Source organism: Lucilia cuprina, chromosome 4 (assembly GCF_022045245.1).
Source record: "Lucilia cuprina isolate Lc7/37 chromosome 4, ASM2204524v1, whole genome shotgun sequence".
In the NCBI taxonomy this organism is placed as follows: Eukaryota; Metazoa; Arthropoda; class Insecta; order Diptera; family Calliphoridae; genus Lucilia; species Lucilia cuprina.
In genome coordinates, this window is record NC_060952.1 from 77,878,562 (window position 1) to 77,900,345 (window position 21,784).

Genomic DNA, 21,784 nt, shown 5'->3' on the forward strand with positions numbered 1-21,784 from the left:
ATGTTCGCGACTGCTGTTCGTGAATATGAGCCTCTACAGATCGCTTGAACATAAGCGGAAAAATGTCTCTAGATTGGCTGACCTCTCTTTAGTCGCTCCTTAGGAGTGATGATTTTTACTCTCCGATCGTAAACATGAGCTTTTACAAAACGTAAGAGTGATTTCTCCAGCTTAGTTGAGATTAACTCTGTTGATCTTCGGTAAACAATTCAGTAAGTTTTCATAGTAAGAACTGAAAGCTTTTCTGTTAAAGCTGAAAAGCTTGTCTATTGAGTCAAGTTTGAAGTCTCGAAATCCTGTTTGCAAGTTTACTTGAACATAACTGGAACTATGATCACTTCCTGACAATCTAGGACCTTAGTATGGTTGCTCATTGGCAACATAAGCAGAGACAAACATCTGTCTCTCTGTTATATTAGTTGCATACAACTTTTAACTTAAATGTCCGGTTTGATTAAGACTTTTTGACCTTCTTTAGTTGCTCTTCACTGAGTGATGATTTTTCTCACAGATCGTGAACATGACCTTTTATAAAACGTAAGGGTGATTCTTCCAGTTGACATTAACTTAGTTGATCTTCGGTAAACAATTCAGTTAGTTTTAGTAGTAAGCGCTGAATGATTTGGGCTGCTGTACAATTTTGCAGAAAAGCTTTTTGTAGGTGTGAATTTTTATGCTTGTATATTTGGTCATTTTTGAAACCTCGAAATCTTGTTTTCAAGTTTTTCCTAGAAGATAACTGGCACTATGTTCACACCCGAATATCTAAGGTTTTAGTATGCCCCAAACATGAGCCGAGACAGATATTTATGTTATTTTATTTGCATCCGACTTTTAAGTTAAATGTCCGGTTTTATTAACGTAGTTACTGCGAAACTAATCTGAGTTACAACGCTTGGCATATAATAAGTCTGTGGGTGATATACTCGGAGCATTTTCCTTCTTTTTCACATTTCTGAAAAATTTTGCATTTCAGTAGTTTGAAAAGCACTAAGGCGCAATACATCGGTAGATGGCTAAAGGACGGACTGTACTGTCAGAAATTTATTTTTAATGATAGTGGAATGTTTCTAAAAGCCTTTGTACACGGTTGTCAGATCTTACAATGTTGTCAGCAAAATGTTCAGAAAATGTCTAGAAATAGTTTGAACTTACAATTTTTTCTTATGCAACGTTGTCAGGAAAAGCATTACTGACAATATTGTAAGACAAAATTTGTAAGTTTACACTGTTATTAGACATTTTCTTTACATTTTACTGCCAACGTTGGAAGATCTGACTACCTTGTATACATAACATACTAGTCACGATGATGACCATCCTTTAGGAAAAACAGGCAAAGTTGTTCAAAACCGCAAACGGACTGAATTATCAGATAGAGACTATCAGGTGATAACTCTTAGGGAAAAACGAGTACTTTTAGTCAATGAAATCTCTTTTATACTTCCTTTTTATCTTATTGTAAGGATTTTAACATTTCAATTCATGGGATGTCATTTAAACTAGGTTCCTTAGTAGAAACTTAAACATCTTATGCATTAACAGTTTAAGTGAGAATATCTCTAATAAATGCTTGAAACCTCTGATCATTAAATCTATTTAACATAGTCAATCGAAGATGTTAAATCGATTTAATGATCAGAGGTTTCAAACATTAATTGTATTAATCGAATCATTGTATTTGAAACTTTCTATATAATTCTATTAAATTGTCTGTGCCTGTCAAAAAATTATGTCTAATACTAACATAAAGTGGTTCTTCGTCCTACAAAATTTATAAACTATTTATTTCTCTATCATTTATAATAACTTCTTTTTATTGCATTTAAAATTTTGAATAATTTGTGTCTGTGAAATTGTTTGTGTATACTAACTACTATCTACTATGTGGTCTCGTCTAACAAAATTAACTAACTCCTTCAATTTGCATCCTTAAAATTAAATAGTAAATTTTTGCCTGTAATAACTATGTTTGCTATTCTTTTCTGTATCCGTAGAAGAAGCCGCTGAAGAAACTTTGGTAGAGGAAAAAGAAGATACTTGCACACCAGAGCATTTACATCGTTTGTATATCTTTGCTTTAGCCTGGGGTTTGGGAGCTTATCTTAATACAGTGGATCGTGTTAAAATGAATCAATTTGTTAAGGAAACTTTTCCCGATTTAGATTTTGCCAAAGGCACTACTAGTGAAAATAGTATATTCGATTTTTTTGTTTCGGCCACAGGCTCTTGGCAATCATGGAAGACTTTAGTTACGCCCTATATGTATCCAGAAGTTTCTACGCCAGATTATTTGAGCATCTTAGTACCCATTGTGGATAATGTACGCATGGATTATTTGATCGGTTGTATAGCCAATCAAGAGAAGGCTGTGATGTTGATTGGTGAGCAGGGTACCGGCAAGACAGTGATTATGAAGAATTTCATGAAAAAGATGAATGTGGAAACTTATATGGGACGTTCATTTAACTTCTCATCGGCCACAAGTCCATATCAATTTCAAAGGACTATTGAAAGTTATGTCGAAAAGAGAGTGGGTGTAACTTTTGGTCCTCCGGGTGGCCGTAAATTGATTGTTTTCATCGATGATATTAATTTACCCGAAATAAACGAATGGGGTGATCAGGTGACCAATGAGATTGTTAGACAATCGATGGATATGAAAGGTTTCTATAGTTTGGAGAAACCGGGTGATTTTACCACCGTGGTTGATGTGCAATATGTGGCTGCCATGGGTTTGCCGGGAGGTGGTCGCAATGATATACCTTCTCGATTGAAAAGACAATTTTGTGTTTTCAACTGCAATATACCCGATAATGATTCCATAGATAAAATATTTCGTGTTATAGGCGAAGGTCATTACAATGCCAAAAGAGGTTTCATACCGGATGTAAGAAATTTGGTTAAGAAATTGATAGTTATTACACGCTATTTATGGCAACGCACTAGAGAAAAATTACTGCCTACACCGGCCAAATTTCATTATGTATTCAGTTTAAGAGATTTGTCGCGCATATGGCAGGGTATGGTGGGCACTTTATCAACTGTTATCACTTCTGAAAGTGTGTTAATGTCTTTGTGGAAACATGAATGTACACGGGTATTTGCTGACCGATTTACCAATTTCCCCGATAAGGAATGGTTTAGTTCGGAATTGTCGTGTCTGGTGCGTTCGGAATTGGGTGAAAATCATGTGCAAATGATTTTACCGAATCCAGTGTTTGTTGATTTTATGCGTGACGCTCCTGAACCTACAGGCGAAGAGGGAGAAGATGCTGATATGGAATTGCCCAAAGTCTATGAACCGGTGACCTCTCACGAAGTACTCCGTGAGCGTCTGGTTATGTTTCTTGCCCAATTTAATGAAATGGTGCGAGGTTCCGGGATGGATTTAGTTTTCTTTCCTGATGCCATGTTGCATTTGGTAAAGATTTCTCGTATTATAAGGCATCCTCGTGGAAATGTCATGCTGGTGGGGGTCGGTGGTTCTGGCAAACAATCGCTTACGAAATTGGCTTCATTTATAGCTGGTTATAAAACATTCCAAATAGCACTAACACGTTCGTATAATGTGGCCAACTTTTTGGAGGATCTTAAACTGCTATATCGTACTTGTGGTGTCCAAGGAAAGGGTACCACCTTCCTTTTCACTGATATGGATATAAAAGAGGAAGGCTTCTTAGAATACCTTAATAATATTCTTTCTTCGGGTGTTATATCAAATCTATTCTCCCGAGATGAACAGGCAGAAATTGTTCAGGAATTGACACCCATTATGAAAAGAGAAAATCAACGAAAGACCGCCACCCCTGAGAGTGTGATGGAGTTCTTTTTGGCTCGTACCTGTGCAAATCTTCATGTGGCTTTTTGCTTTTCACCTGTGGGAGAGACTTTCCGAGCACGGGTACAACGTTTTCCGGCTTTAGTATCGGGCTGTACCATTGATTGGTTTCAACCTTGGCCTAAGGATGCTCTCGTCTCGGTTTCTCGACACTTTCTGAGTGACTTTGAAATAGAGTGTACACCGGAAGTGAAAGAAGAACTTGTTAATGCTTTGGGTTCAATACAAGATGTAGTAGCAGAAACTTCTCAAGAATATTTTCAACGTTTTCGCCGTGCTACTCATGTAACACCAAAGTCGTATCTCAATTTTATAGCAGGCTACAAGAATATCTATCAGCAGAAGCAAAAGGAATTGGGAGATGGTGTAGAGAAAATGGATACCGGCTTAGAGAAATTAAAGGAAGCTTCAGCGTCAGTGGAAATACTTAAAAAGGAATTGGTGGTAATGGAAGAAGAGCTGGTAGAAGCATCTAAAAAAGCCGAGTCTGTCTTGGTGGAAGTAACTGAGCGTGCGATGCAAGCAGAAATTGTAAAAAATCAGGTTTTGATAGTTAAGGATAAGGCTGAAGCATTGGTGGCATGTATAGCCAATGAAAAGGCTTTGGCTGAAGAAAAACTTGAGGCAGCCAAACCGGCTCTGGAAGAAGCAGAGAATGCTTTAAATACCATCAAACCAGCTCATATAGCAACAGTACGTAAATTGGGTAGACCACCTCATCTTATTATGCGCATTATGGACTGTGTACTAATACTCTTCAAACGTAAACTACATCCATGTATACCAGACTCTGGAACACCATGTCCAAAACCATCATGGCAAGAATCATTAAAGGTAAACCAGCTACAAGAATTCTTACATAATTTTATGTCAATATTTATGGATTTCTTATTTTTACATATTTCTTTTAGATGATGGCTAGTGCAACATTCCTGTTACAGCTACAGAACTATCCTAAGGATACAATAAACGATGAAATGATTGATTTATTACAACCATACTTTCGCATGGAAGACTATAATATGGATATGGCACGTAGGGTTTGTGGTGATGTTGCTGGTCTATTGTCTTGGACAAAGGCAATGGGTTTCTTTCATAGTGTCAATAAAGAAGTGCTGCCATTGAAAGCCAATTTGACAATGCAGGAAGCTAGACTGAAGGTACGTGTACTATGTGTGTCAGTGTGTGCGTGTATCCGTAGTGTCAAGAAGAATAATTAAAACTGGAAGAATGCAAATGGAATAAGATGTTATGACAATAATTGGATTAGGATTGTAGAGCGTTTCATTTTGATTGATGTATTGACGTTTTTAAGAAACTGAAGGAGGAGACTGTAAAATAAAAATGTCTTTGGCAAGTTTTGATGTTTTTTCGATAAAACACCAGTAATCTGATGATGATTTTGAGATTATCTTACGATACTTACACACAAATGCTAAGTATTAAGTATGACATTTCAATATCCCCAAATAAAGCTGGAAAATTGCGCCATATTCGACCCTAACCCCCAGAAAGTGTCCTTATTGTTCGTAATTAAAAAAATTTACTAAACTTAAATATATCTATTTACTTCGTGAGATCGGTCCAACATAAGATACGATTCTGCAAAAATTCTGTGGAGTTGAATCCATAATTGAAACTTATTATTTATTAAATTTATAAATCAGTAAATAAGAATTAATTATAGGTTAGACTATGAACTAGACTGTACACTAGACTAAAGAACAGACTATAGACTAGACTATAGACTAGACTATAGACTAGACTATAGACTAGACTATAGACTAGACTATAGACTAGACTATAGACTAGACTATAGACTAGACTATGGACTAGACTATAGACTAGACTATAGACTAGACTATAAACTAGACTATAGACTAGACTTATTTTTTTGCTTTGTCGATTTAGACGAAGATTTATATTCAAAACTCCTGATTTTAACAAAATTTTGTTTTCTTTTCCATTAGCTCGCTATGGACGATCTTGCTGGTGCTGAAGATCAATTACGTGAACGTGAAGAAGCCCTACAGGCGGTTAAAAATCAGTATGACAAAGCTGTAGGCGAAAAGCAGCGACTCACCGATGCGGCCAATGCTTGTCTTCGTAAAATGACTGCTGCTACAGCTCTCATAAATGGTCTGTCGGATGAGAAAGTTAGATGGACTAATCAAAGTAAAGAGTTTAAAATACAGCTTGGCAAACTAGTGGGAGATGTACTATTAGCCACAGGTTTTCTCTCCTATTGTGGTCCCTATAATCAAGAGTTTCGTGCAAACTTAATAAGAACCTGGATGGGTATACTAAAACAAAAAACTATACCCTTCACTACGGGTCTTAATATTATAAATATGTTGGTGGACTCATCTATGGTTTCCGAATGGACTTTACAGGGTCTGCCCAATGATGAATTGTCTGTGCAAAATGCTTTAATAGCCACCAAGTCCAGTAGCTATCCTTTGCTAATAGATCCACAAACACAGGGCAAACTATGGATTAAGTCTAAAGAAGAGCAAAATGAGCTGCAAATCACTTCACTAAATCATAAATATTTTAGAACGCACTTAGAAGATGCTCTTTCGTTGGGTAGACCTTTATTGATAGAGGATGTGGGTGTAGAATTGGATCCAGTTATTGATAATGTTTTAGAAAAGAATTTCATTAAATCAGGCAGTATAGAAAAGGTATTGGTGGGTGATAAAGAATGTGATGTTATGCCGGGTTTTATGTTGTACATTACCACCAAACTACCCAATCCACCGTTTAGTCCGGAAGTAAGCGCCAAGACTTCTATTATAGATTTTACCGTAACCATGAGAGGTTTGGAAGATCAACTGCTGGGCAGAGTTATATTAATGGAGAAATCCGATTTAGAAGCTGAAAGAGTGGCTCTCTTCGAAACTGTTATGCAAAATCAAAGGAATATGAAAGAACTGGAGGCTAATTTACTATATCGTTTAAGTTCCTCACAGGGTTCTTTGGTTGATGATGAAGCCCTTATTGAAGTATTGAGGGTAACAAAAACTACTGCTGAAGAAGTAAATGAAAAACTCAAAATAGCCGAGGTAACCGAACGTAAAATTATGAAAGCTAGAGAAGAATTTAGAGCTGTGGCCGCTCGAGGTTCTATACTTTATTTTCTGATCGTAGAAATGAGCAATGTCAATGTCATGTACCAGAATTCGCTTAAACAATTTCTGGTTATTTTCAATAATTCCATCACTAAATCAACCAAATCAAATGTCACCGAAGAACGTATTAACATTATTTTACGCTACTTAACTTACGAAGTCTATAAGTTCACCAACCGTAGTCTATACGAGCGCCACAAACAACTGTTCACTTTGATGTTAGCCATTAAAATAGACTATCACAAGGGAAATATAAGTCATGAGGAATTCATGGCTTTTATTAAGGGTGGTGCATCATTGGATTTAAATGCTGTACAACCAAAACCATTCCGTTGGATTTTAGACATCACTTGGTTGAATTTAGTCGAAATAAGTAAATTGGAAACGTTTGTTAATGTTTTGGAATTGGTAAGTTTTGTTATTTATGTATGTATTAGTATTTGCGTTTATGAAATTTGCATACTGTTTACTAGAGTTTTTGCGTATCAACATGAGTAATGAAGAATTTATATTACTCATACGTATACATGTACATTCATGTATTGTACATTAGAATTTTCTATGAATAAATGATTAAGCTAGAAATATTTCAACAGATTATAGTGTGTTATTCTATTGGTTTTGAAATTTTCTATTTATGAATATTTCAGTTGTCAAATGGGTTATATCCATAAATGTCTTTTGAACAGTATTTAACAAACAATCATTTATTAATGTATTGTTGATATTATGTTTTTATTTACTAAACAATTTTAGACTTTACTTATTTACCAAATAACATGTTTTATATTATAAATTAGTAAATTCCTAAGCAATTTGAAAATTTACTCAAAAATATTATTTTTCTAAAATGACATTAAATTTTATTAGCCAAAAAAAAAACAAAAAAGAAAAATATACTGAAAATGTTCTTAAACCTCTTATTGAACTGTGGTCATATATAATAAATTTACCAAGTTCTATTTGCAAATTGCACATTTTTATTATGTACAATAAGTGTAGTTATGTCAATTATTGTGGTTTTTAAATCCATCAAAAAATATCGATTATGAAGTTATATTATTTTTTGTTCGTTGTGTCACCCACATTTAAACTATTTTGCATAAAATAAAATATTTATGCTTTATAAATATATTTTTAATATTTTCAACTAAAATTTGTTTTGCAAATTTATTTATTAGTATTTATATAAAAGACCAAATCAACCCACATATATACTTATGTAAATTAAAATATAAATTTGCATATCTAAAACAAACTTCATATTCTTAGAATCAATTTAAAATGATAAATCAGTCCAAAATGTCTAAATGAGAACACATTCGCCTAATTATTTGAATCCAAATGTTGCTTGAATTTTGAAAGTAATTTAATAATATTTTTGTCCAAGAATCTAGCTTTGTATAGAAATGTTCATCTAGAATATAGTCCAAAATATAGACTATAGACTAGACTATAGACTAGACTATAGACTAGACTATGACTAGACTATAGACTAGACTATAGACTAGACTATAGACTAGACTATAGACTAGACTATAGACTAGACTATAGACTAGACTATAGACTAGACTATAGACTAGACTATAGACTAGACTATAGACTAGACTATAGACTAGACTATAGTCTAGTTAGACGACTTGTTAATAGACCTGACTATCGAATATATATTTTACTTTTAAATAGTCCACAGTTTATTCTCTGTGATTTTAAATATTATATAAATAGTCTATATCTTCGTTATTATAATAGAGCTAAGAATAGACAATCGACTTGTCAATAGACCTGACTTTCAATAACTCTATATACTTGACTTTCGACAAGTTTAAATACTTGAGTTACAAGAAGAATGTATACTTCAATATTGTTTATATAAAAGAATTGTTGTCTATAGGCTTTTCTATAGAATAGACATTTAACCAGTTTATTTACTATTTAAAAGAATAAATTTTTAACGTGTTTATATTACACAGACTGGACTTTCGACTTTAACTTCCTATTGATTTGACTTTATACTAGTCAATAGACTATAGAGTAGCCGTCTGACTAATTCATATACTTAACCAGTATTTCGTCTATTCTATAATCCAGATATTCTACACTTGACTTTCGACTAGTCTGTCAGTAGACATGACTCTCGACTTGTCTGTGTACCAATATTTCGACTAGTTCATATGTTATACTTTCAGCTAGATTAGTTTGAAGTTCTGTCTATACACTAATCGAAATTCTAGTCTAAAATTTGGTACACGTATTTCTCTCGACCTCGTTTGATATCGAGACTCCTCCAATGGCTTCAAACGTATATCATGATAAAGTTTTCCTCTGAATTACGTAATAAACAGGTTATACTTGGTCATAGCTGCCATAATTAGTCTTCTTCTAAAATATATAAAATAGATAAATATTTCATTACATTTGAACAGATTGAACTTAATGAACGTGAATGGCGAACTTGGTATGAATCTGAAAAGCCTGAAAATGAAGAAATACCCTGTGGCTATCAAACATCATTGGATGGTTTTCGTAAACTACTACTAATACGATCATGGTGTCCAGATCGCACTATTTCACAAGCTAAGAAATATATAGAAGGTAAACAATTTATAAATCGCTTAAAATAAATTATGAAAATAAATAATTTAAAATTTTTCTAGAATCACTGGGACCCGAATATAGTGAAATGCAAATTTTAGATTTAGAACTCACATGGTCCGAGTCAGAGCCTAGGACTCCCTTTGTATGTTTACTCTCAATTGGCTCGGATCCAACAACACAGATAGCTGCTTTAGCCAAACAAAAAGGAATACGTATGTTGTGCAAATTTTTTTATTAAAAATGAAGTTGAAAAGAAAACTTATTTTGCATATCCCCTAAATAGCACTCAAATCAGTCTCTATGGGTCAGGGACAAGAATTTCATGCACGTAAAATGATTATGGATTCAATGGCGAACGGTGGTTGGGTATTATTACAAAACGTACACTTATCTTTACCATTTTGCACAGAAGTAATTGATATGTTGGTTGAAACGGAACATATTGATAATTCATTTCGTATGTGGGTGACTACCGAACCCCATTCAGACTTTCCTATTGGTCTACTGCAAATGGCAATTAAATTTACTAACGAACCTCCGCAAGGTATACGTGCTAGTTTAAAGAGAAGTTATCAGGTATGAATATTGTTGCACTTATACTACGCAAAGATTATGTGATTAATTTTTAAAAATTTCCTTATCCAGGCTTTCACACAAGATTTCTTAGATTATACGGCAGCACCTCAATGGCCCACTCTACTGTATACAGTGGCATTTCTACATACCATTGTACAAGAAAGACGTAAATTTGGCCCTCTGGGCTGGAATGTACCATATGAATTTAATGCTGCCGACTTTGCAGCCAGTGTACAGTTCGTACAGAATCATTTGGATGAAATGGATCCGAAGAAAGGTGTCTCTTGGCAAACACTTGTCTATATGATTGGTGAGGTACAGTACGGTGGTCGAGTAACAGATGATTTTGACAAACGTCTGTTGACCACCTTTACAGCGGTATGGTTTTGTGAAGGCCTGTTAAGTCCATCGTTTGAATTTTATAAGGGTTACAAAGTGCCCAATACGAAGAATTTGCAAACTTTTATTGATTACATTAATAATTTACCGGCATACGATACACCTGAAGTATTTGGTTTACATTCGAATGCTGACATCACGTATCAAATTAATTCTGCCAAAGGTGAGTGAGTAGAGTGCAGATACATATGTCTGTATGTACTTTGTGTTGTGTATGTATAAATACATGCATACGTAAATATGTTATTCATTTATTTTTTTTTGTAAAAAGAACTTCATTAAGAAGGTGTGTATGTAGATTTTGTTATTATGTATTTTCCAAAGGATAAACCGTATAAATCAATAATTTGTGTTGTGACACTTTTTTTCTGTCTGTATTCCAGTTAAGTTTATTTTACATATGTATGTGTAATTGTTACTGTTTCATTCTTTCTGGTTTGGTAGTTTAATTTCATATGAATATTTTTGTTTTGTTTACACAGTGTAAGAAGTGTAAAGTTTATTGACATTGTAAAACTTAAGTGTTTGCATATGCCGGGGTTTGGCCTTAGGGACTGACTATAAATAAGCTTTGAAAAGATTAATTTTGACATTATAAGAATTCTCATATTTGTCGAAATGGAATGCTTTTGCACATACAACAAAAAAAAAATAAATAAACAAATTTGTTAAAATTTGTAAGGAATTTACGTGTTAAAATGATATAATAAGAATAAGTAATCACAACATTGTCAAATATTAAGTTAAATATGTTTTGAAATTTTGCTACACTTTGTCGTTTAGTTTGTGTCACATGAACACTAACTAATACTTATGTATATTGATTAGCCTGGAGTTAGATAATGATGAAAAATAAAATTAATTTTATTTTATTTTAAAAGTGAACAGTTTTAAAAATTTTTGTTAGTATTGTATAATAAAAAAAATACAAATTGTTATTTATTTCCAGTGCTACATATGTCCGTCTGTCCATCGGTCTATTATGTTAAAAGCTGATAGGTCGCTGATGGCAGTGGTCGTAGAATTTAACTTTTCACAAATATTATTTGTTGACAAGATTTTTTATAATATACAATGTCAATCCATGTTTATAGCCTACACATCCTAAAAATATCTTCCCACAATAATGTACTATTTGTGTTTTTAGTTCGTTATACTTTAATGAATACTTTTTTAAATACTATAATATTAGGTAATTGAAAAACTAGTGTAGTTACTACTAAGGCAAGGATTTTCATGCACTTAAAAGTTGGGTTCTATAAATCGACTTTCGAATAATAGAACAATCGACTATTTGTCGAAAAAAGTCGAAAGGTCGAAGTCGATTATTTTGTTCCAAAAAAGTCGATAACTCGACTATCGTCTATGAAAAAAGTCGAAAAGTCGAATTTGTAAATAAAAGTCGGAAAAAGTCGAATTTGTAAAGAAATGCAGGATAAAGTCGAAAAAATCGAAAAAAGTCGTAATAAGCTGGAAAAAGTCGGTTAAAGTCGAAAACTCAAAAATAGTAGAAAAAAGTCGAAAATTTTAAAAAAGTGGAAAAAGTCAAAAACTCTTAAATAGTCGGGAAAAGTCGAAAACTCGAAAATAGTAGAATTTAGTCGAAAAAATTCGAAAAAATTCGAAAAAAATTTGGAAAAAGTCGAAAAGTCGACTATTTATAAAATAGTAAAAGTCGAAAAAAGTCGATAAAAATCGGAAAAAGTCGAAAAGTCGGCTATTTATAAAATACTAAAAATCTTAAAGTCGACTTTTAACAAAATGAAAAATGGAAAAAGTCGACTTTTTGTTTCAACTATAGAACCCTACATAAAAATATACAAGTTTTTCAGATTAAGATAATCTATATTCTTTATTTAATCCTAGTTTAATATATTTTTTGTGTTTTTCAGTAAACAATAACTTTACTTATTACCTTAGTTTAACTGAGTGTTATTTGCCAATTAAACTTAAGTTATAAATGATCAATAAAGTGTTGTTCTATGTTTACCCACCACAAAAAAGATGGGATTTTTTTGATTTTCTCATTCTGTGTGTATATACTCTGGGTCCTTATTAAATTCTAAGACGATCTACACATGTTTATCCGTCCGTCTATCTGTCTGTTAGAGAGTTTACATTTTATACAAGTATTTCCTATATCTAAGGTTTGTTTGGTATTGAAAAATAGCAGTACCGGCGTTTTCGTATAACCTCCGCCCCCCTCGAAAAACAGCATTAACAGTCATAACTGTTTTAAAAGTTCAAATTATACATAAATAAGTCTTGACCCTACCCTCATATCCCCCGGGGGCATGTTACCTTGGCGAGACCTCCGCCTTAGTGTTATTGCAAGCCCGGGGTATAAAGAGGTGGCCAATACCTTCAATCTGACCGGGATTGAAAAATTGGTAACATTCTACTGCTTGGCCCGCAGGACTATGTCCTGACTGGTCAGTTGGTGGAGGATCCTTCGGGTTCCACGTAGTGGTTTAAACCCAAATTCGCGCGGAGAGTAAGTGGCGGTTAAAAGACTAATGATAATAGTCAATATTTCGGGTAAGTTCGGTGCTGTTGCCGAGAACAACAGACACCCCGCAGTCGAGTGACTGTGGGACTAAGAAATGAGTTGGTATTAATTGCATATGGTACGGGATGAAAGTGAGGTTCGGCGGATCTTACCTCACCCGTCTATCTAATGAATGTGTCGTATGTTTTTCTCTTATGAATGTGTCGTATGAATGAGATGTGTGCTGGGTTGAATGATGATGGATGAAAAGTATCATATACATTTGATACCATCAAATTTTCCTTCCTTGTCCAGATATGTTCAGGGTTTACTCTGTTCATATCAGAATTACCAGAGTGTGTCCCTGTGAGTAATAACAAAGACTACGGCTTATTGATGATTGTACTTCGGTCTACCGGTTACGTCTCTAGGTGCTGTTGCCGAATCAATAGAGGCCATTCAATGGTCAAGAGATTAGATAGCTCGAGTACTCCAGCAAAGTACTTGTACATGGGCCGGTCAGAACCAATGTACAAAAATTGCCACCGGCGTTCTTCATTGAAGAACAAAGTAGCGATGGTATACCGTTCTCAAGTCTACCCAGTGGTTGAAAAAGACCCCCGTGGGATAGGGCCGTCAAGGCAGGTGCTTACGTAAAACTCTTGACATTCCTACCCTCATATAAGACCCCCTTCAGAAATTGTCTTTAACGCACATTAATGACTTAGAAATGCTTTAGCTATGATATTCGATACACAAACCAAAATCTCACAATAAAATCAACCTAATGTTTAGTATTATGGTGTATTTCTTCGGATTTGACGTACTATACATCCTCCTATCAATATGATCTTTATAGGAGAACATTCTAATTAATTGATACGTTTTGATGGTGGTTATACAAGATTCGGCATAGTCGAATATAAAAAAATTAACATAAAAATTTAACATTAAATTTTTACAAACAGATTAAGCTTCTTATAAGGCATGTTTGTGCTGAATATTACTGCTATAGACGCATGCTTTATCTAGTTATGAGTTTTAAAGTCAACACAACTCTTAACGTGCATTCAAAATGCAAAATTCAAATTTTATTTTAAAAATATATCTTATAAACTCTTGAAAGTTTGATATATATAATTTTTCGAATATATTTTCGTTGCATTTCTTTATATTTTGAATATTCAATACGACATCATGACTAAAAATAAGCTTTTCCTATATAACAAACCTTTTAATGTTACATTTTGAAATCTTATCACTAATTGGCTTTACCCATGATATATTCTAAAGATTTGGCCATACATTAATTAAGTTCTAAGTACAATTTGGTTAAATAATAATTAAGACATTAATGAAACTGAATGAAAATGCTATGACAAGGTCAATTAAAAGCATATTAAATATGTCTATTAATACCCACAGACAGACATACAAAATTATATTAGCGAATAGCACTGATAAGACTATCTACTAAGGAGAAATAAATTAACAAAATCAATATATCAGACTAATTGAATTCATCTGTCTATATACATATAGTACTATGAACAAATGTATATACATCTGTATGTACATTTATACGCAACAATTTGTATATTTTAATGTTCTTATATATCCTCAGGAATATTGGATACAATACTCAGTGTACAGCCCAAGGAAGGTGGCGGTGGAGGTGGTGAAACTAGAGAAAGTATTGTCTATCAATTGGCTGATGATATGTTAAGGAAATTACCACCTCAATATAATGCATACGAAGTTCGTGAGAATTTAATACGAATGGGTATACTGTTACCAATGAATATATTTCTAAGGTAAATATTATAACAAAACATATTTAATATCTTAAGTATAACATTTAATGATGCTATCGAGTATAATGTGCATGTTTTCATTAGACACCATTATCATTATAATGATTATAATAGTAATTAACATTCTATTGAGGCAAATTAATAATTGAGTGTCATGCATATTATGCATTAATGCTAGAATATATTACATGTTTTTCTTATTTTTATTAACAAATGTGTTAATTCTATTTGATTCATTTTTTATACCCTTCACCTTCGTGAAAAGGGCATATATAAGTTTGTCATTCCGTTTGTAATTTCTATAATATAATTTTCGACCCTATAAAGTATATATATTCTGGATCCTTATAGATAGCGGAGTCGATTAAGCCATGTCCGTCTGTTGAAATCAGTTTTTAGAGGTCCCCAGATATCGGCGAGATCCGAATCTTCAATAATTCAGTTAGACATTCTTTCGAGAAGATCGCTATTTAAAATCAGCAAAATCGGTCTATAAATAACGGAGATATGAGCAAAAATCCGAGACAACCTCTGAAAATTTCATCAAAAAAGCCAAAATTTTTTCATGCTTTGTTAAAAAAGCAACAACAACACTGTGAATTGGATAAAGATGTACATGTGCGTGTGGAGATGTATTTGGTTTTATTCAGCTGTGTATTTTTTTGTATGTTTGGTTGCTGTTCTGTTCTAACGAAGGTGAAGGGTATAACAAGAACAAGGAGATAAAGCAGTAATATGTTGGTAATACAGCTCATATTTGTTTGAGGGTGGTAATACAGTTTGACGGTGGTATTACAGTACAACGGTTAATATTTCTTTCTGCTACATTTTATATTTGTTTGTGTGTATGTTATGTGTGACATGTGTGCAGAGATACAAAATAAATAAAAACTGTTTTTTTTAAACATACTTGGTGAAGGGTATATAAGATTCGGCACAGCCGAATATAGAACTCTTACTTGTTTATTTTCTATTTTTTTTTATTATTTATCCATTTTCTAGACAAGAAATTGATCGCATGCAAAAGGTAATAAAAAGAGTGTACAATTGTTTGTGTGATCTGAAATTGGCAATTGATGGCACGATTGTAATGAGTCCTGCATTAAAAGAATCTCTAGATGCCATGTATGATGCTCGTATACCAGAATCATGGATGAAGGTATGTCAATTGTATATTCATAATTTGTTTTTTTACACATACATAGATATTTACAAATAAGCAAATGGAAAAATATTTATACATACATATTTTATATAAAAAGTGATGTTTGTGTTATATTAAGTAGAAAGTATATAATTTAAATATTGTAGTTGAGAAGTTTACAGTAGTTTCAAAGAACTTAAAATAGGAATGATATTTATGTAATTTTTATATATCTCTACAATAAGTGTCACATTTATATAATATAAGTGTAATTATCAGAAGAGGGCCATTCATGGGAACTAAAGTATTCAAAATTCGATTTGATGCCTTTTTTGTAGCGCTTCCCAAAAACATAGATTTCAAATGATTACTTTGAAGTGATTTTTCTTAGAAAAGATAGATAGATAGATAGATAGATAGATAGATAGATAGATAGGTAGATAGATATATAGATAGATATATAGATAGATAGATAGATAGATAGATAGATAGATAGATAGATAGATAGATAGATAGATAGATAGATAGATAGATAGATAGATAGATAGATAGATAGATAGATAGATAGATAGATAGATAAATAGATAGATAGATAGATAGATAGATAGATAGATAGATAGATAGATAGATAGATAGATAGATAGATAGATAGATAGATAGATAGATAGATAGATAGACAGATGGATATATTTTATTTCGGAAATCCGTTAAAAAATAAACCTTTTAACAAAATTTCTGAGTTGAATACTAATCGTCGATGTTGATCAGAAATCCTTAAAGAATTCTGTACAGAGAAATCAAAATTCGGTAGTTTTTCTACTCCTCCATATTTAGTTTCCACAGTATCTTCCCAATCTTAAGATACTATGTTGTAATTGTTGTATATTCATGTGAAGTAGTGCTGATGGTTTCCAGATTGCACACATATGATTTACATAAAATTATATACTATTATAATAGTAATTTTACATACCAACATATGTGGATTGTCAGTTTTTTTCACGACTATAAATGTGCAGATGTAGTTCTTTTGTATCTATATATAACATATAAATACATGCACTTTATACACCTGTCTGTTTGCAGCAGAGATAAAAAATAATTCTTAGGTATTGAATAATAATATTCAACACATTTAAAATATTTATAAAATATAAAAAAACACACTCATACATATGTACTTATAAGCCAATTTTTATAATAGTGGGAATATAATTAAAGGAATGATTTCTTTTGCGAAAAGTTATAATTCATAATGGCAATAGTTTAGTAGTGGAGTAAAAAATCTAATATTTTTTCTTCCTGTAATTTAATTTCATTTAGTGAAAGTGATTCAAAGTAACTTTAGATTTCGATAATTAACATTCGTAAATTATTTTTTCCCAATTTTCTTAGTCTCATTTATATTTATACTTTAACTTAATTCAAAACATGATTTTAATCCTTTAAATTTAATACGCCATTGTATTTGAATATTACGCTTGGAATGCAGATTTTGTAAATATGATTTTTTTACACATTTATTGTTATTTCCAATACAAGTGCAAATATAGAATACATTTCCTGTCATTTTTCAGTTAATTTTTTTTTCGTTGTGGTGATTGCATAGTACGTATGTTTGTAAAAGTTTTTATTCAAACGAAAATGTGGGATTGTGTGTTTTTTGCTTTCCATTTTTATACCAATATAAGCAACGACATTTGACAACGAACAACAACAAAAAATAAATCAATTTATGCATATAATTACATGTCTATTATTGTCGTTTCGTGTTATTGTTGTAAAGTTTTATCACAGATTATGTAAAAATTATTTGATATTAAAATAGTTTGTAGTAGTTTTCAATGTCAAATATGTGTATGTATTTTGTTAATAATTTTCGAAAATTTATAATTGCAAAATTATAAAATTTTTAAACAATACATTTGGTTAGTTACGAGGCATATGGGTTAGTAATAGATTTAGATTTTATAAATATTAGACTGGTGCTAGGGGAAAGTTATTTAAAGTGAGATAAACTTGATTATGAATGAAGAGGTTTTGATCTTTTGGTTATTAGATTAAATTATATTCAGAATTTTGGGCTTAGTTTGAATATTTAGTAGATAAACCGATGGACAGACGGATAGTGCACACACATTCGCAAAATCAGATTTAGAAAATAATGATTGTTGTTACTATTAGAAATTAATTCTAGTCAAAATATATTGTTCGATTTACCCTACTGTTTAATTGGAATTTTATAAGAGGAGTGCTTATGTGGTTTATTTCAAATAATTTTGAATAATTTCTATGCGTTTAATAGTTGAACTACTTTTTGTTATAATAAATTGTTTGGAAACAATTGATGCTGTAAATGCAATTAATTTAATTACATATCTGTCTATATAAGTTTATATATACGTAAATATACATATATAGACGCTACTGAGTGATTTGTTAACACAAAATCTAAAGAAAAGTTGAAATTTCAAAATGTTAACAAGGAAAAACTATATTTCCTGAAAATATTTCTTTTGAATTAGTAATCGTGTAAAAAATGTATTTTGAAACATGTTTATAACACAATTAAACAATAAAAAATTATCGAAATAAAATAAATTGCAATTAATCATAAAAAAATCCCTCTAAAATAATTGATTTGGTACATTTCGTTACTTCAACTGGTACTTTTAAAGCTTTCTAAAACATTGAACGTACAGCCCCAAGTTACTGATAATCTATTAAGTATGATGTGTTGGTACTTTTGCGTTTTTCAAATGGTATTTTTTTGAGCCGTTTTATAGACATTGTAAAATTGTGGTAACCTCTCTATTTCTAAATGTTGTACTACCGATATTTTAAAAATTTCAAAACGTACCTTTTGAAGAACGATAAAATACCAAAAAGTCCCCTCCTATTGGGTCTCACTTTAATTTCATGTTTCTAGGTTTAGTATTATAGAAATTTCAAAAAATACCTTTTGAAGAACGATAAAGTGCCAAAAATTACCCTTTATGGGTTCTCTCGTAATATTTTAGAAATTTCAAAACGTACCTTTTGAAGAACGAAAAGTACTAAAATGTTCTCCATTTGCAGTTCTCACTTTATCCCGGCCATACATGTTTAATTTCATGTTTCTATGTTTAATATTAAAGAAATTAAAATAAGTACCTTTTAAAGAACAAAAAAGTACCAAAGAGTCCCCTTTTATGGGTTCTTACTTAATCCGGGCCATACACGTTTAATTTCATGTTTCTAGGTTTAATATATCAAAAAGTACCTTTTGAAGAACGATAAAGTACCAAAAAGTCCCATATTATGGCTTCTCAGGTTTAATATTATAAAAATTTCAAAAAGTATCTTATGAAGGGCAATACATGTTTAATTTCACATTTCTAGGTTCAATATTATGCAAAAAATCTAAAAATAATTTTTTCATGCTTCTAGGTTCAATATTATACAAATTTCAAAAAGTACTTTTTGAGGAACGAAAAATTATCGAAATGTGCCCTTTTATGGGTCCTTACATGCTTAATTTCATGTTTCTAGGTTCAATATTATACAAAAAGTACAAAAACGTACAAAAAAGTCACTTTTTATGCAAAAAGTATCAAAAGTAAGTACATTTTTCACCCCTTAAGAGATCGAATATCCAAAAAGTACTAAATACGTATTTCTATTTTTTCGTTAGGTTATGAATAAGCCAAAAATATTGTTTGTATGTTTAAATGATACATGGGGTGCTTACTTAAAGGGATTACTTAAAGGATACTAAGAAATTTTACATAAATATTCTCTATTGATAAGATTTCTTTGGTATTGAAATAAGCAATATTGGTTCACGTTTTCGCATATCCCCAATACATTTACACATCGTATAAGGCATCCTACAGAAAATTACTTTAATGCTCATTATTGTCTTAAAAATACAATTACGGCAACGAAACTCAACCAAAGTCTATATACTAATGTACTAATTCCCGTATAAATTTCCCTTTAGAAAATTACTTTATTTTTTATTTCTGAGTACAGCGATAAAATTTAACATAACAAGTTTTGTAAGAACCAAAAATTTTTTTATCAAATTTTATGGGGATCAGTCAATAATTGATTCCACACAAAGGGAAAAAATATACACACACATACATACAAATAGACACCAATATGTTTATAATTTTTCAATAACATCCGTTGTCAAAGTATTGTACATACGTACCTCAATGTAATGTTGAAAGAGCAACGTTGTCAATATTTTTACAAATCTTTGTCGAACTATAAATATATACACATCCGTTATCTAAATGTTAACAAACGTGGTAAGCTCACGGATTGTTGTCAATAGTGAGCTTACCATGACAACGAATTGTTGAAAACTTTGTATAAACTTTGATAACGGGATTATTGAAAATTTTAGTTTAGCCTTGTCCGTCTGTCTATTCAAAGCGCAGTGGGGCCCCGCCAGTTAGAGTTAGGACATTAAAAACTATTCATAATTTTACCTAACTCCCATGCAGCTGACACAGGAATATGATAAAATAATATGAAGGAACCTTTAACTATAAGGGCAGTCTAACAAGTTCAATTTTTATAAAGATATTTCCTGTATTGCGATGTATTGAATGTAATATTGATGGATCGTGTTTCATATCACAGAAAACCCAAATTTTCTGAAATCCAAAATTTGTTGCAAAATTTCGAAAAATAAATAAAATAGAACAAATAACAATAAAATATTGTTTAAAGAGTTGTTAAAAATTCGTATTAATTCGGGATTTTTGTGCATTCGTTTAATCAGAAACAGAACATATTTTTGGTTCCACGCTATTACAGTCCCTATTTGTAATGACTTCTTGAAGTCACTATTTATAATGATTTTTTGAAATCCCTATTTATAATGACTTCATGAAATCCCTGTTTATAATAACTTCTTAAAGTCCTTATTTGTATGCGAGCGTGGTAAGTACTTCTTTGATTCCCTATTTGTAAGCGAGCGTAGAAGTACTTGCCTCCAATAACATGACCGTGTTAAAATAATGACTTAAAATGCTAATGAAGAAGTAGTGAAAAGCGGATTTTTAACTCGTTACTTTTCAATGTAAGTTTTTTCTGGGTATGTACATATATCAGATAAGATAATCGACAAACAAAAACAAACTAACTTTTCTTTATTATAAGTCTGTTGGTTTCACTGAGAGAAACATATCATGTAAAGTAGCGAAGTACATTGGGTATAGCTAGTTTTATTATAAAACATTATAAATTGAGTATTTTTTCGAATGAAGTTTAAATTTAATATTATTATTTTGTCATCATCGTTACTAAAGTCTTATGAATAATTATGCATTAATGCTGACAATAGTCTTACCAATATACTTTTAATTATTTTCAAAAGCGATTATTCTTTGTCTTTTCATATATAAAAACATAACATAAAAAGTTTTAATATTAACCTATCGGAAGAATTGTTCCTAAAAGGGTCTATTCATTAAAAATATTAAATTTTTCATGAATTAAAAGAAATTTATTAAAATACAATTTTAAAGCGTTTAAATAAACTGAAATGTCAAAAAAATGCTTTATTTGCACGTGTTATGTTTCATTTTAGATTTACACTTCTTGGTCTTTATATTCATACTAAAAATATTTATTGATCTTTTTTTTTGTCACACAACAATACAGCTTTAATAAAAATGTTTTCAATATAACAATATTTATGGTATAAAAAAAAACCTTAAGCAAATTCATTGTTATCATACTTTTGATTAATGAATATTTTAAAGCCTATAGGTTACAACAAATGATTTGTATGTA

At 31.5% G+C, this 21,784-nt stretch overlaps 1 protein-coding gene across 1 annotated transcript in view; it reads left to right on the top strand.

Moving 5' to 3' along the window:
- The window catches only part of LOC111678073 (dynein axonemal heavy chain 5), a 67,469-nt gene that overhangs the window by 21,184 nt on the left and 24,501 nt on the right, over nucleotides 1-21,784 (top strand). Inside the window, 9 exon segments of the mRNA XM_046947919.1 lie at nucleotides 1,998-4,675; nucleotides 4,753-5,001; nucleotides 5,812-7,380; nucleotides 9,399-9,567; nucleotides 9,630-9,782; nucleotides 9,854-10,146; nucleotides 10,216-10,708; nucleotides 14,658-14,847; nucleotides 15,850-16,006. Coding sequence (XP_046803875.1) covers nucleotides 1,998-4,675; nucleotides 4,753-5,001; nucleotides 5,812-7,380; nucleotides 9,399-9,567; nucleotides 9,630-9,782; nucleotides 9,854-10,146; nucleotides 10,216-10,708; nucleotides 14,658-14,847; nucleotides 15,850-16,006 — 5,951 coding nt within the window.